General features: G+C 31.9%; 1 protein-coding gene across 1 annotated transcript; it reads left to right on the top strand.

Moving 5' to 3' along the window:
• The first annotated feature begins 342 nt into the window (after window positions 1-342).
• LOC145318227 (uncharacterized) lies at window positions 343-16,756 on the top strand. The gene is made up of 9 exons (XM_080159560.1): window positions 343-426; window positions 3,723-3,797; window positions 4,190-4,259; window positions 5,537-5,600; window positions 8,092-8,191; window positions 10,381-10,455; window positions 11,895-11,938; window positions 14,068-14,157; window positions 15,278-16,756. The coding sequence occupies exons 1-9, from the start codon at window positions 378-380 to the stop codon at window positions 15,338-15,340; spliced, it is 630 nt and encodes a 209-aa protein (XP_080015686.1). The 5' UTR covers window positions 343-377; the 3' UTR covers window positions 15,341-16,756.
• The last annotated feature ends 961 nt before the right edge of the window (window positions 16,757-17,717 follow it).

Genomic DNA, 17,717 nt, shown 5'->3' with positions numbered 1-17,717 from the left:
TTAACTTTAGTCTTGTTTGATGATGTCTGTAACGATTAGTTGTATATGAAAACATATATGTACGTCCATTTTATTATAAATGTTACTTTTCTCGTATTCATTCAAAACCGGTGGTTCTAATCCATACGAAAAAAATATGTCTAGCATCGTATTATATCCAGTTTTCTACGAATATAGAAATGTACAATCATAAGATTACAACCAGTTTTTTTAGCTCGTGCCTTCAGCGTCTCGGGGCCAAAACAACTGGGTTTAATCTTATAATTGTACATTCCATATCCGCGGAAAGCTGTTATAATACGATGCAAAAAAATAACTATTATTGTTTTTTTTTATTACTTTAGGTTAAATTAAATAATTGACAGTTTGAACTAAAAATGGCGTTGGATAGAAAAATGTTAAGTCGGGCAAATGTCACCGTTTCAGGTGAGAATTTTTTAAGGAACACGGTTTAAATCCATTTAGTATAAAATCAATACTTGTAAACACATTTGTTGTATCATTATCGGGATGTAGTCATTGACACTGTAAGTGCAGGGATCTTAAGGGATAAGACAATGAAATATAAATTTGTTTACAATTACATAGATTATGTTTCTAGATAGAAAAGTTTGGACACTGCTAGTTTGTGCAAGATTTGATAACCAGTATAATTTACAGTTCAATGTCCCCTCCATCCCTAAGTCATAACACAATAAATTTCTGTAAATATTATAGCTTTTGACCACTTTTATTTAAAAACTTACATTTATTAGAATTAATTTCATTTCACTAAAAATTGGCGTTCTTTTATTTTTTGCTGAGACAACTTTGATTAATACCAAGGAAAAGATAATTTGTTATAAAATGTACACTGTACATAATACATATGCATAACAAACATCAGACAATAAAGTTTATGAAATTTAAAACAACATCTAAAGTTCTTTTGCATATTTGTTTCAAATTAAAATAATTTTAACTTTAACAAAAGATCTCTAATTTATTAAATATCCTAAACTTGAAAATCTAAAAAAAATTCCTAAAAACTAGGTTAAATCCACAAAATTAGTTTTTGAAAATTTATTGAAGGCTGCTTCATAGCCTTCAGACAGAATAGGAGAAATTATTAGACAGAGAAAAAAAGGGTACTCCGACAAATTTACTAGTACTACAAATCCTCTTCGGGACAAACGTACCTAGAGGACATCTTTTAAAAAAAACCTATAGGATTTTTATATTTTAAGCATCGTCTTGGATTACCAAATGGAAATGCTTTTTATTTTGTATTGCAAATTTAAAAAGTTATAACTTATTTTTATTTAATTTTATTAGATTTGTTTCACATAATTTTTTGGTCCAACAATAATTATAAAAATGAAGAAAAAAACCTTCTAAGTATAAAAACAAAATCTCCTAATTCTTAAAAATCCAAGATTCTTTTACTTAAAAGGTCCCCCCCCCCCCCTTATACGTTAGTCTCCCTAGTACGTTTGTAGGTTTATACAGTAGCTTAGCAATTTCAAAAAAATGTAAAAAATATAATGTACATATATTTTATATTCAGATTATCTAGAATTAAGATATGTTTGTTTAATATGGAATCATTACTGTAATATTTTGTAATTATTATCCAACAAGGCCGATGATCGACTTTTAAAACGCATGGTTAGAGCCCCCCCACAGGCGCTTGAAGAAACGCTACCGTGAAAATACGACGAAACGACCCTTAAGAGGCAATGTCATGAAACCGACAATACCCATAATATTTACTTTGATATGATTAGATAAATTTTAGGGGGAAGCAACCAGGGGCGTCCAAGCTTTTTTTTTTGGGGGGGTAAAAAATTTTAGGGGGGGGGGGTAATTCGTGTTTGGGGGGGGTAAAATGGCGCGCGAATCGCGCCGAAATTTTTTTTTACCCCCCCCAAAATTTTTACCCCGGGGGTAAAATTTGATTGGGGGGGGTAATTTCCCCCCCCTAAAGTCTGTTGGGGGGGGTAAATACTCCCCCCAAATCTGTTGGGGGGGGTAATTACCCCCCCCCAAACTAATTTACCCCGGGGGTAAAATTTTTTGGGGGGGTAATTTAATTATGTAAAAAAAGCACCTACCTAATCTATTAAGTTAATAAGTACTATCTTATAACATAAAGTAGTAAGTAAGGTTTATTTGACTATAGCTTCAGATTTCATTACTTTTAATACTGAGTTCTCCTTTTTAGGAAATCTTCACATAGATCCCATGATGGTTCCACACTATTATAGGTCAATCCTTTGAGTGGTTTTAGGCTATTTTTCTCCTCCCTTTTTACCCTTTAGAAAACACGAGTTCTTAGATGTTAAGGGCGCCACTACTATTCAAATATATAGTAGTATCTCATTCTTTAGAACATAAAAATACAATAATTAACTCACTAACCAAAGAACCAATATGATTTTACTTTAAAGTGAAGCGTCTTATAGGTCCTGGTAAGTTTTATAACTAGTTTTGAGACACCCTGACATCCTCCCTAAAGAAATCGCCTATAGAAATTCTTTTTCATTATTTAATGAAATATTTAATTTAGTTAGGTATCTATTTTATGGAATCTTCAGTGCTTTACAATTACATCATAGATCCCCGGGATGGTTTTAGCCCTTATAAAGGCCCAAGCAAATAAACATGATCAAACTATTAAATTTTTTGTTATCATGGTTAAGAACTGTTTTAACTGGTTGGACAGTAAAATTTTTTTTTTAAGAACATTCAATTTGGGGGGGGGGGTAAATACCCCCCCAAAAAAATTTTTTTAAAGAACATTTATTTTGGGGGGGGTAATTACCCCCCCCCCCAAATGGGTAAATACCCCCCCCAAAATAAATGTTCTTTAAAAAAAAGGAGAGGGTAATTTTTTTTTGGGGGGTATTGTTCACAAAATTTTGGGGGAGCCAAATGGCCCATTACCCCCCCCCTTGGACGCCTATGGAAGCAACTTATATAGATGCTACGCTTCTAAATAATTTAAAACTAATAATTGTAATCCTTAGAACTAAAAATTAAGATAACTCTTCAAATTAAAGTAGCATTAGATTTTACTTTAAAAATCCTTTTTTTTTCTTCAAATAATGGATGTAGAATATACGTGTATGTATATTATCACAGGGGTAAAATTGTCGTCAATTTAGCTTGCTATTTCCCATGTTATTTATTGGTCGCGCCGTTCATCCAGAAGGAAGGAAGGGAATGGGGGCGATCGTTATTCTAGCCCGCTACGTGTTTAAATTTATTAGAGAACATGAAAATGGAAAATCCAAGATCCAAGTAATAATAAATTAAATTTTTTTATCACAATGATTTTAATAGATTTAGTACCAAATTTAAAGTACTCTGGCCATTTAATAATATTTATTTGATCACAGATATTTGTACATATTTATCTTCATGTTATTAAACAGTATATTTTAAGAAAAAAGTAAAGAAATAATTTTTATACTTAAATATCTGTGTATTTTTTATTAAATTATTAAAGTAAAAGATTAGAGGGGACAGGAATTAAATTACTGTATGTCCATGGGGCGGGGATCCTATGCTGAACTTCAATTGGATCTTTGAATATCAGCCAATAGCGTCGGAAATATTAACACAAGTAAGTCGCTACAAGAGAGCAGAAAGTAATTTACTAGCAGACATAAAAGGTCCCTACCACTGGAATCAGGTAGTTGTCTGGGTTATACATCTATTCATACATATTTATTATTAAGGTGACGAATTTGAAAGATACAGCAGAGCCTTTTCTAGTATTGATGCAGATAACAGCGGAGAAATTAACGTTCAAGGTAGGTATAGACGGACGGACAACTTTTATAGTGAATATATTGGCTATTTTTTTTTATGGAAAAAATATCAAAAGTCAGAAAGAAGTAACAGGAGAAATCCATTTGAACACACTTTATATAAATTTTTTAGATATAATAGAATTAAATAGTAATTAAAAAATTTTAAAAGTTGTTTACTCTGCGATCGCAACGTATTTTTATCTCATATGAAATTAAAACAATGGCATGCGGTCATGAGTGTATGGGGTTGTCAACACCTAATTAAATTGAAATAGGAAAGGCCTACCTTACCATTTTTTTCTTTAATGGTTTCAAAGAACCCTGACAAATACCAGTGCAATCCACAGCAACCATAGTCATTTTTTCTATTTTTTTAGTCTTTTTATTTGTAGAACTTTGGGACATGTTGAGATGGTTGGGCAAACCAATGGATCTACAGAGGGTCAAGGAGATTGTTAAAAGGTAAACTAGAGTTTTAAACAACCCTTATAATAAAGTAACAGGCTCTCTGTCTGTCTCTTTTTGTCTTTGAGGGTCATCTCAAAGAAGTCTATTTTTAAAAAATCTTAGAAAACGCCTATCCTAGAAAATTTCTAAATAACTTTTTCACCACTAGGAGAGTTTACAAATAAAAGTCCTTCCTGTCTTAAAAGCTACTTGAGTTTTCACAACAGTGTTATTTTTGCATTTGCTTAGGTTTCAGTTGTCTTGATTTGTGACTCCATCTGTTTAGGAGTTGCGGGATCTAGTGCAGTTCACGGTAAATTGTTCCTAGGATCGATTATTTCCAAAGATAATAATAAACGACATAAGAAGACCTATAAATAATCTGAAATAGCCATGGTCCATTAATGGCTATTCTATTTGTTGGCCTTCTCTTGTCGATTAATTTTTGTCTAAACATAATATAATAGCCGTTAGCAGCCTTTAAAATTCATAGATTTTTTGAGATAATCGATCCCGGGAACGTTTTAGCGTGAACTGGACCTGATTCAGATTGCGTAGACATTGTGAATAATCTTGGACAGTACATGAGCAAGTTTAGAAATGTTCAATAATCAATTTGGTTCATAATATATAATGTTACAAGATTATCATCAGGAAATCAAGGTTAAGACAATGGAAAATAAGTTTTTCCCCCAATTAGCTTAAACAAAATCATCTTTTGTGTGGGTTGATGGATTATTATTTTTGTTTAATTATAATCTCCCAATCTCCTTTAAGCTCCCTAAGGCAAAATGTTTTTTTGGGGAATATTTATTAATTGTTCCTTGTCTTGTCCCTCCCTTATTGGGTCTACCCCTAGCCTCCAGTTATTTTGCTTTATAATTGGCTACTCATTCTTTAAAAATATATTTAAAATCTGTTAACGTTCATGGATCAATAAATAACAAACTTCAAATGTTTTTATTATTGATATGTTAAGGAACTCAGACCTTTATCTTTTTTTTCATAATAATTGTTATATTTAGCAATTTTTGTTAATTTCGTTTTTTAGACTGTACAAAATAATGTCGGTCCTACTGTTCGTCAAAAGTTATCAAAAATCTGATTTTATCAGATGCTATCAAGAAAGAGACTCTTTCTCTCTTTCTCTCTTTCTCTCTCTCTCTCTCTCTGTCTCTCTCTCTCTCTCTCTCTCTCTCTCTCTCTCTCTCTCTCTCTCTCTCTCTCTCTCTCTCTCTCTCCATGTCTGTCTCTCTCATGCGTTATTTGTGGATAAAATTGTCCTTGTTTAGGTATGATGAAGATTCTTCGGGAGAAATTGGATTTACAGAATTTGTAATACTCATGAAAAAACAGGTCAATTTGATTTCACAAATTTAATCAAGGCAAATTTGAATCCTTGTAGAAAAGTAACAGGACATGTGTCTGTCTCTACCTAAGGATCTTGCTAATCGCTAAACCGATATGGTTCTCCATAGGTCCTGGGAAGGCTTATAACTTTTTGGGAGAGGGCACCACCACCCTCCTAAGAAAAATCCCCCCCAAATTTTTTTCTTTTTGTAACTAAAATTAAAAGTGGGGGAGTCGTTATCTACCCCCCCCCCCTGTCCCCACCTCAAACGCCCCTTAGAGGAGAAACTCCTAGTAAATCAGATAAAGTAAATGTAATCTGAATCAGTTAGAAAAAGTATTAAGGTCACAAATATAACTAATGCTTCTCAAATTTTGAGTATGTTAAAGGCGTTGTCAAAGACAAAAATACATTAATTATGCTCCATATTGATTGGAGTGTTGACTAGTGTGGCCCAAATGAAGGTCTAAATCGCTTTTCAATGTGCGGAATGTAAAAATAGGTTATGTATTGTTTGTAGATTTTAGCCCTATAATTGATTTTAAGAAAAAATCTATCGCTATCTCGTCCAATGTATTTTTATTTTCATTCTTTCTTCCCCAATTAATATAGCCTTACACCAGATATAAAGCAAAACATCAAATTTTCTGTCTGTTTGTTTACAAACATTGAAATAAAATATTAAAATCACCAGGAATAAACATATGAAGAAAGAAAGTATAAAAATTTATTTATGTACAATTACAATAATTTGGGAAAGCTAATTCATACTGCAAAATCATTGAAGAAAAATAATTTAAGATAAGCCTTACTCTTTATTCCTGGTTTAATAAAAAACAATCAAATTATTTTTTGCAATATTAATTTTTTTATTAGTATGTTTTTTTAAACAGTTAAATATGAGAATAAGTATATTACATATTTTTTACCTTCATTTAATTTTTTATTTTATTAAATTGTCTCTTTATTGGCGACAATGTCTGTTGAGCCATGAAATTTATTTAAAACACTTTTTCCTATTTTATGTCTTTAAAATGTATATTTTTTAGAGTTTTTCATCATTTTTCTTATCATAAGACTAATAGCTACTGTTTTAGTTCAATTTCTTACACAAATTATCAATTTAAATAAAACAATGTTTTTAGACGTTTTTCGGAATTATTCGGCAGGAATGGCGGTTCTGCCTACTTTTTATAATTGCTTCATATTTGAACTCTTGTTACATTATTTTAGGTTGGCAGTTCTTTAATTATTTCTTGTTAAAATCATAAAAATATGAAGTTTTTGATAAAAAGCTTAAGATTGAAATTTCGAGATCAATTCTCATTGTAGAGAGGTCTAGTTTTCACTAAAAGGTCTACATTTGAGCCGGTAACAACTTCAAGGTATCCGCAAATTGATATGGTAAAGATTTAAAAATTCATGTTTTTTTTGGGCCAGTCTAGTGTTGACAAGAAGTTTCAGCCTGCTATAGGAGTCGAGAAAATCACGAATTTCGAATTATATAGTAGCTTCTCCACTAAAAACTTATTACGTATAGAATGTAGTATATTATGTATATATTAGAACCTTAATTTGTGTAAAAAGAGTGCTAATGAAGAAATGATAACTATATATATTTGGAAAATATAAATCATTATTTTCACATATTACAATATAGGTAAATTTTAATTGTAAGAAATACTTTAACAATTTAAGCTCTAAGAATTTTTTTTTTTTTAAATTTACATCGAAAAGAATTATAGAAATGGGTTCAAAAACCCTTTAATTATTCTATTTTTTACTCGAATTAATTAAAACGTTGCAACTTTGCTTTTTTTCTGTCCATTATACAAACTAAGAATCCAAATTTTTTTGAAAAACATTTCCCGGATTCCTAAAATTTTCAAGTTGTATATCGTCAAAAAAGAAAATATCTAAATTTTCTAAATTGGTAGGGTAGACATAATTTGAATTTGCTAGTTGCGAATCCACTCTACAAGTCTCAAACGTCAATAAGTGATTCTTTTCAAAACTAAAATAATATTTTGACGTTTTATGACGACTAAACAGCAGTAACTAAAAGTGACATATTCTGATCAAATTATGACCACTGTCTTGATGACATAATAACGATACAAGCGAGTTTAAAATACATTTTGTTTTATATTCTATACGGAATATCATTTTTTACAAAAAAAATATTATTTAATTTCTGTTTAAAAGCTGCGCTAGTATTGATGTATGTTGCTTGTGGGTGCTTTCCAACAAATTACCTCTTTGAGCACCCCACTCCCTCTGTCATATCTGTTAATATAGATTGAAAATAAGAGAGAGGGGGCGTAGTCTTTTTCCTTTGTCTATACCAGCTGCGAGGGGCTCTAGCAATGCAGGGCTACACATTACACAATATAACCTAACCTAACCGTATCTAAATCGTAAAATAAGGGGATCGGGGGGTGGGGGGTATCGATGTTCAACGAGGCATTTTGATGGAAAACACCTGTTTGTGTGTAGGGTATACCCATGGGGGAATCTGAGCTGAGGATTGTTGAGGCTCCACAGGATCTGAAACCAAGCATGCTCTTCCTACACAAGGCGGGGCTTAATTTTACAGGTAAACTATTTAAAATAAAAGACCAAGTTTCTGGATTTGTTTTCATACGTTTTTTCTTTTTTAACTTCATTTTTTTTGTCTCCGTCTTTCTTCACTACTATTAGACTTATTCGTATTATCCAGAGCCTCTACAAAATTCTCAACAAAAAAGTGTAGGTTAAAACACAACTTTACTAGAATATTAGTTTTTAGATATTTTTTGAGGAAAGAGGGAAGGTCAAAATCAAACATAAACTTCTCTGAAAACACATTTTCGTTATAAAATGAAAAATGAAATTGTGAGCATTTCTCTTTTCAACCTCTTTCTATTCTTTTAATAAAATAGCTTCAAACCCTCCAATAACAAGTCAAAGCTTTCTTAATAAAAGTTGCTCTGTACATTAAGATATATAAGTTGGAAAGAATTTTAATGTTAATGGGATATTTGAAATCTGCATCAAATTTTAAGGATTTTTTTTATAAAACTCGTTTTTTGTATAATTCTTTATCTAAAAGCGGAAATACAATTTAAGTTAATTAATTTTGACATCTGTGATTGGTGGATTGAAAACTATCTGCGCTCTGATTGGAGAAGCTTAAGTGTCGTACATCATTCACCCAATTAGAGCGCAGGTAGTTTCTAATCCACCTATCCTATTGGTCAAAATTAATTAACTTAAATTGTATTTCCGCTTTTAGATAAATAATTATACAAAAAAAAACGAATTTTATAAAAAAATCCATAAAATTTGATGCAGATTTCAAATCTCCCCCTAACATTAAAATTCCTTCCAACTTATATATCCTACTGTACATACAATACATACAAACAACGTAGTACTTTGAAATACAGATCTATAAATGTAAAGATTTACTATGAGTATTTCCTTTCTATAATGAATAAAACAGCGAGACGGGAGTATAAGCTTACAATACACGGTATTCCACCATTGTATTCCACCATTTTCACTCAATTTTATATAGAGCAATGAGTTTTGTGCAAAAAGCAGATAGGAAGGGGTCGAAGCCATTCTCATTATACCCCCTTTATCATTTACTAGCGATGCACCCCTAGTGACTAGGGGATCTGTATTCAAAGGGGTATATATTTGCCAAAAAAATAGCCTAAAACCGTCCAAAGATTGAAATCAGCCTAAAACCATTCCGGGGCCTAAGTGAAGCTTGCCTAAAAAGGAAAAGTCAATCAGTTTAGTAGTTAATAAGATCTTAAGCTTCAGACAAAAAAAGCTTACTTTTTTATATAATAGGGTTTAGTCCATTTTGAATGTACTTGCATAATACTTTCGGATATAGTCCCTTTCGTGGCAACGAAACCTTAAGTGGCGATTCTTCGTATTTTTCACGGTAGCTTTTCTCCTATATCTAGCCCCTGCAGAGGGGCTCTAACCCTGAGGGGTCAATTGCCTAACTCTGTGGAGCAATCACCTACCCCAATATAACCTAACCTAACCTAAAATAACCTATAAAAAGCTATTTTAAAAATAAGACGAATCGTGCCTTAAGGGGCGTTGCCATGAAAGAGACTATTCCCAGAGTTTCTAAACCATTCCCTTCCCTCGATAAAGATTTTGAGTATTGCATTTTCCTCAAACAAATTTCAAGGGTAAACTTTATTGGATAGAATTTGGTGTATTTGTGTGCACTCCTAATACATATCAATATCATTATTACTATTTTTATTTTTACACTATGAAAAATTAGATAATTTTTTCCAGGCAAAAAAAAACAAAAATGCAATATAAAGAAGTATTATTGAGAAATGTTCCTTAATTGCCAGCTGTAAGTGTCACTTTATCAGAGTACATGGAAATCTGATGCAACATCCAAGTAAAGATTTATCGATTTAAATAATCAAGTCTAATTATATAGGATATTTAAGACAGAATCTTTCTTTTATAAAATAAACTGTGCTAGCTAATATTTTGTTTTTATGGCTTTAAATCGATTAATACCGCTGGATTAGAACCGGTTCTAACAAATACTGAAAAATCCTGTATCGTGTCGTATTATATCCACTTTTCTACGAATTTAAAAATATAGAATTATAAGATTAAAACCAGTTTTGTTAGACCGTGCCTTCGGCATCTCGGGTCTAACAAAACTGGCTTTAATCTTATAGTTGTAAATTTTTATATCCGCGGAAATCTGTTTATAATACGATGCGATAAATGATTATTCCTTGTATTTAGATGACGAGGTGATGCGGCTAAGAAAAGTTTTTCTTTTGCTTGACACAGACCACAGCGGAGAAATGGATATTGATGGTAAGGAATAATTTTTTATAGCATCGTATTATAGACATCTTTCCGCGGATAGTAAAATTAAAAATTATATTGTTAACATTATATAATAATACGGTACAATACATGATATTGCACTAAGGCTCAGAACTGGTTCTAACCCAGCGGAAACTAATTGATTTCGACAGGAAAATATTTTTTTAACAGCTACTCTATAGCACAGTATTCTGTCCGTCCGTTTGTCCTACTTAATTTTTCTCCGAGGTAGGCAGCTGAAATTTTCCGTGAAGATTTCCATGATTATTGTGAATCTGACTCTCCGTTATTTTTTCATTCAGTTTGTCTATTTCTTTCTTGGAACACAGTAATAGTCTGACTGATTATGACGTAACAAAAAAAAATTAGCCAATGAGAGGCCGTTATTGACCAATGGTAAAATTTATAGTGGCCTCTCATTGGCTAATTTTTTTTGTTACGTCATAATCAGTCAGACACTATTACTGTGTTCATAGTTAAACATATTAATAAATTATGTAATTTAGAAAGATTTAAATGCATTTAAATGTATTATGATAATGGATGTAGAATACACGTGGATATTATGAAGGGGAAAAATTGTTTTAACTTGCTAACATGGAAAACGTTTATTGGTTAGATCGTTCATCCAGTAGGAGGGGAGGGGATGGGGTAAAGGTAGCCCGCTGCAAGTTTTACTTTATTAGAGAACATATAAATTTGGAGTAAGATCAAAGTCATAATAAATCCATTATTATAGTTATTTTAAAATTACTAATCAGTACCAATTACTGAACATATTTTATATCTTGAAGTTGCTGCACTACAAAAATTAAGATTCTATGATCCTATATTTATCTTTCTTCTCCAATTCTAATTTTCAAGAATCCACCTCTAATTAGTTTTGAGAGGATAATTGATTTATAAGAATTGCTACTTAGTAACCCTATATTTTTATTCTTTAATTATAATCAATTCAACATTCAATTACAATTAGTAAATAATGTTTTTTTCTATGATGCCCTATTTTATTTTTCGCAGCGAAGATATAAGTCTTACATGTCGGTCTGTTGACCTTTTTGACGTTAATAAACAATGCTTCCTTATGAATTTAACTTTGATTGATGACAGGCATATCCAAAGTCTGATTTTGTACACTATTTGTTCTGTGCATATGGGGATTTCTTGTGGTTTACAAATGTACAAATGAAGGATTTTTAAAACAAAACTTTAATTAAATTTTTATAATCAGTATATAGTGCTGATTTACAGGTATCGGCAACCGCGCGTAGGCCATATTTGGGTCAGGTTTAGACTTCCAGCTGATTTTTTATTATGCTTAAAGTTTGATTTCCCTTATTTGTCCTTGTATTCTTTAAACTTAGTTGTATTTGGAAATTTTACTATTATTAGAATAGCAGCTTGACCTTTTTTCTTTCTTTTTTAAGAATTTGCTCTTGTGTTGAAGTATCTTGGACTTTCTCATAAACAGGTAAAATTAAATTATCTAAATTTTAGACGCAGCAATAACAAGCTAACAAATACACTTTTTAGTAAAAAAGGAAATCTTTATTTTAAGCAGCTTATACCACGAATGAAATTAATTCGAAAAAAAATCACGAAACCTATACGTGGTTTTCAGCTGTCGTTGGGGGGCAACATATAGTAAAATTTAAGAACTTTCCATTTGCTCCTTCTGACACAAATTTGACCATAAACAAACTTCTAAAAAAGAAACATAATTGTTTTAAGTAAGGGATAAAAGAGACTCGCAGGAATATTATCTCTCAGGGATAAGGCCATTTTCATGTATATTATTTTTAACCCTCTAAAGCTTCCTCTAATAACAAAGTCCTTAAATCTAAGAGTTCATCAATTAAACTTTAAAAAATAGTTCAATTATATAATAAAGATTTCTTGGTATATTTTTTCGGTGATGCTTTTAAAAAATCTTAATTGCATTGAGAGATAGAGTGATGTATATTGTTTAGAGTATACAATATACATTAGACTATAAAAGTTTTAAAGATTTTTAATCAATATAATAGATTTGAAATCTGCATAAAATTTTAAGGATTTTTTATAAAATTAGTTTTTGATATAATTCTTTATTTAAAGGCGCAAATACAAATTAAGTTAAATAATTTTGAGATCTGTGATTGGTGGATTGAAAACTATCTGCGCTCTGATTGGAGAAGCTTAAGTGACGTACATCATTCAACCAATTAGAGCGTAGGTAGTTTCCAATCCAGCTATCCTATTGGTCAAAATTTATTAACTTAAATCGTATTTGCGCCTTTAAATAAAGAATTATATAAAAAACGAATTTTATAAAAAATCCTTAAAATTTTATGCAGATTTCAAATCTATTATATTGATTAAAAATCTTTAAAACTTTTATAGTCTAATATACATAGCAGGAATATAAGGAATTAGACAATGTATGATGTAGTTGTACACCCCCAACTATGAAAAACAATTATACCCCTTCTGAAGATTAAATGATAAAAATGTTTGGACAACGACAAGATTTAATAATAGTCCCCAATTTTTTCCCCCAAAAAATGAGAGTCGTCCTTATAATACTTTGGGGACCAATATAATAAACTGTAGAATGTTCCCTTCCTCCCTGATACATAGTAATTTTCCAGTTGGGCAACATGTCTTAATTTGTTACTCTGTAATAGGGGTGAAGCAGTTCAAGCCCTATTTGGTGAGTCCGTAAAGAGCCCCTAGCCTTAATGATTCTATCAATAAAATACTCCAAGTAGTTACAGTTTGAAGATTTATTTAGAACTAATTATACATGATAAGATAATCGCTTTATATACAACAAATTGCAGATATGGGGTTAGGTAGACAATGGGTGTGGAGAGAATGGGGAAGTGCTGTCCAGGTGAAAAACAGAAGGGCAGGCCATTGTGGGGGTAAGGCTGGCGTCCCCCGGAAAAGGGTAGGTTAGCTGGAACATGAGGGGGGAAGGGCAACCCCTTCCCCCGTCGGCGGCTGGTAGTGTTGACCGCATTAAGCAGGCGGTCAAACAAAAGAAAAGGGTTTGTTGAAGAATGTGCTGGGTGTAGCTTTAACACCTGCGTGTTTATCGGGAGTCTCGGAGCGTAGTATGCTCTAGGAAGTGACAGTCTGTCTGTCCGACTACCACAACTCAACAACTGGGAAAACCTTTTCTTTCACAAAGTAACAGGAGATGTGCGTCTTTGAATTGAAAATTAAGATCTCGGAAACATCAAAAACATTTTTTTATTTACCAAAAAAATCTTTATGTCCTATGAAATAAAATCATTAAAAAAATTTAGTTTGTTATTAAATTTTGCTAATTACTGAACCGATTAAATTCTCCATTTTAAGAAAGCTTTACTTAGGTCTTACGACTCTTTCAGGATATTTTATTGTGTTCTTTCCCTACATTTTCGAATTTAGCAGCTTGGAACATAGCAGTAAGTTACAAATAAAAAGACAAGCAAATTCTAGACAATATCTGATAATACCATGTTTGCGTGTGTTTACTGTATACTGTGGTCTGTTGAATGAGAAACAATGCTCTACAAAAAAAATATATGAATTAATATAATAGTTTTTAGGCTGTGATATTGTACTTTTTAGGAGGATACAGTCAGGGTATTCCGTCAGTTTGACCAGGATAACAGCGGGACCATTCAATTTAATGAGTTCCTCGTCCTTATTCATCAAAAGGTAATATATATATTACATATTGCTAACAATGTACAGGAGGAATTTTCAGAGCTACAAATTCAACCTGACATGCAAATACAATCCCCTGTGGCAAACCACTAATTTCAGCTTTCCTCTAGTGACTCAAAGGGATAAGACAATGGACAATAAATTGATGTACATTCCCAATTACAAAAAACATAATTACAATTACAAAGTTTCTGCAGATTAAAAGTATTGTTGGAAAAATTTAAACACTGATAATTTGTACAACCTAATCGGTATTTAATGGTACTTCCCAAAGGACACACAGAAAACTGTCCCGAATTTGTATTAATTTTGAGGAACAAGACTCCAGTGACGTCATATTTTTCTTTCCCAAAAAAGGGAAGGGGGGAAGAAAATCTCTTCAAAAGAGATGGGGAAAACCCCCTTTTCTCCCATCTCTTTTTTCTTCCCCCCTTCCCTTTTTTCTTCTTTCCCCCTTCCCTTTTTCGGGAAAGAAAAATATGACGTAACTGGAGTCTTGTTCCTCAAAATTAATACAAATTCGGGACAGTTTTCTGTGTGTCTTCCCAAAGTTTGTAAGCCTACAAATTTTCATGCCAAGCTTTCTAACCCTCTGAATGAATTTAACCCGCGACCGTGGCTTAACACGTAGCGCATCCGCTCGTCGTCGGGAAGGTGATAGGTTCGAATGTCGGTCCGACACCGCGTCATATCTAAAGACGTTAGACTGCTACTATGTCAGATGTGCGACGTAAATAGTTAGAGTTGGGAGAATGCCTTGGCCCAAAACAGGCGCAACTCGTTACCATGCACAGTTAGGACTTCTCAGACAAAGGTCGTGCATCACAGAGAGTTGGTTGTCTGATGGATGTTACATTACCTAATATCCTTGGGTGTTTGGACATAGAAGGGTGCGTATTAGTCACCCTTAGTCTTCCTGGATTGCTGTACCAGGACTTGGACAGTACATCAAGTCGAAAAAGTCCTAAACTGCTATCCCGCCCGTACGAGGTAAAAAAAACTTCTGAATGATTCTTATTCATTCCTATTAACTTTGATTTTGTTTGATTTAGGGGATTGTTCTTCATACACCACCTTGACCAAACCAGTATTAAAATTTAATTTGTTTTAGGGGGTGAAGATAACCAACACTGACATTAAAGTTATTGAGACAATGCTAAGAGTTGAACAGTAGATTGTATCACCAATATGAAATTAAAAATGTTAATCAACTAACACTCTATAAATATCATTATTATTCTTCAGTTTAATTTAATGATATAAAATAGTAAAATAAGATAAGTAAGTATATATATTTTAAATTGTTCCATCAATTTCTCATAAAAGCAAGTTAAATAACATCGCCAAAAAATAGCAAATAATTACATGCATGCAAAAATGTATGTATATAATATTCAATAATCATAATAGCATTGTTGTTATATTAGCTGGTTATCATATAGGCTAATAATCAGAATTGAATATAATAGTTTTGAGCAGGGGATGTGATTCAGCAAATTGATTCCGTTTGCAATCGATGAAAATTTGGATATTTTGTGGTACGACACTTGGCATTAAACTTGTTTTATTCTATAACTAAAGGGAAGTGGGTAAGAAGGATGTGGGATATTGGGAAATTTTCAATTAGAATTGTTTGTCAGAATCACTGTCCCTTGTCCCTGGTTTTGAGACGAAGCCCAATCTGTCCCACTTATGAGCATGACGATTCCTATATGACGTCATATAAAGGGAAAAGAAAAAGGGAAGGGGGGGGGTGGAAGAAAATCTCTTCAAAAGAGATGGGAGAAAAGGGAATAAGTGGGACAGATTGGGCTTCATCGGTTTTGACATTGAAGATTGATCTATTCTGATATACTTTTAAAAATACAATTAGCTTTTAAATAGATTTAGGAGGAAATGATGGAAAGCCTATACAAAAAATTAAAGTATAGTTCTTTCTCGCATCGTATTATAAACAGCTTTCCGCGGATATAGAATGTACAATTAAAAGATTAATACCAGTTTTTTTAACCCCGGGGCTTATGATTGTACATTTTTATATTCGTAGAAAGCTAAATATAATACGATGGTAGACATAGTTTTTTCGTATGGATGAGAACCGGTTCCTATCCACCGGATTCGAATAAATACGAGAAGAAAAAAAATCCTAGAGTGTCCATTTAACAAGAATGATATTATGCAAAACTAAGTAATAATCATTACACATCTAATTAAAAAATAATATATATAACCATTTTCATTCATAAATTAAGATATTAATTCTAAAAAACCTTTATACTGTTTTATTGTCTTCATGTGTTTTAGCAAGTTTCTGACCCAAAAAAGAAATGTTAAAATGTTTAAAGTTAGTTCAAATTTCAAATTCTTTTCTAAATACATTTTTTTTTGTAAAATATTAAAGTTTATTTGGTTAATTCAAACTCTAAATTATTTTATTACAATCTTCTCATATATTTAAAATTTTCCTATATAATTGTAATTGTTGTAACCTATTATATGGTTGTCATAGAAAGCTATTGTGCTAATTGTTGCCTTTTAAATGTAAACATATATATTATAATAGAGAATAAATATTTTTAGTAGAATCAAATAATGTTTTTTTTTAATTTCTAAAATCAACAAATTCATTTGAATTATTGTGTTTGTGGGCCCATATATAAGGAATTAATCTTATAATTATTATTTTTTGAAACTGCGAACAATTTCAACAAATCTCTGTGATATTTTGATCCGAACCAGTTTTTATCTAGCGGAAAATCATCAGATTCGGAGCCGTGATGGAATTGCTATTTATCGTATTATTATTTATTAGGGTGTTTCAATTTTCCTCTATCATTTTTAGAAGTTGTATCAAGAGATAAAAATAAAGGGGAATTTGAAAAGAAGGGTATTAAGTAATTACCTCGTAAGGGCGAGGCTGCTGTTAAGGTTGCACTTAACAGACAACCAACTCTTTTATTACACTACCTATATCTCGAAGTCCTACCTGTGCATGGTAATTAGTTGCGCCTGTTTTGGGCCAAGGCATTACCCCCTACAATAAGTATTAAAGTCTGATATAACAGATATTTTTTTCGTCGTGGAGTTGAGCAGAGATTCAAACTTGTCACCTCCCAAACGACAAGCAAGTGCGCTATTTGTAAAGCAACGATCTCAGGTACGACTTATAGAGAAACTTCGCTACTAATAAATAAAGATCATACCAAAGGTCTAAAAATAAAAGCAAAAAAGAAAAACTGTTTGAAATGCAAGGAACATGCTTCTTTATGTGTGTGAGTGTTTGTGTGTAAGTACGAAAAAGGCCAACGTTAAAGCCTTAACAAGAATGGCAATTTGCATAAAGTGTGTTACCTTTTTTTATGTTTTATTATTATTTAGCCACAACTTGGTCAAAAATGCTCACAAATCAGACCTTTTTCGACCGAAGATGCTCAAATGGTTCCTTTACAAGCCCAATCAATCAGTTTTAAGATATCTTTATATTTCAAGGAAAATTTATGAAAATACTAAAAAACGGCAAATTTGGGTGTTACCTTTTATATGCACAGATA

This window comes from Acartia tonsa, chromosome 4 (genome assembly GCF_053477335.1).
Source record: "Acartia tonsa isolate MP-2025a chromosome 4, ASM5347733v1, whole genome shotgun sequence".
NCBI classification, from domain to species: Eukaryota; Metazoa; Arthropoda; class Copepoda; order Calanoida; family Acartiidae; genus Acartia; species Acartia tonsa.
The sequence above is the reverse complement of the archived record's forward strand: the minus strand, read 5'-3'. Positions and strand labels throughout refer to the sequence as shown.

Bases quoted from the DNA above. Each gene is read 5' to 3' on its own strand.
- LOC145318227 (XM_080159560.1), top strand. From the start codon at position 378: ATGGCGTTGGATAGAAAAATGTTAAGTCGGGCAAATGTCACCGTTTCA. The intron at 11,939-14,067 runs GTAAAATTAAAT...TGTACTTTTTAG, and splicing joins TTGGACTTTCTCATAAACAG to GAGGATACAGTCAGGGTATT. The intron at 14,158-15,277 runs GTAATATATATA...AATTTGTTTTAG, and splicing joins TCGTCCTTATTCATCAAAAG to GGGGTGAAGATAACCAACAC.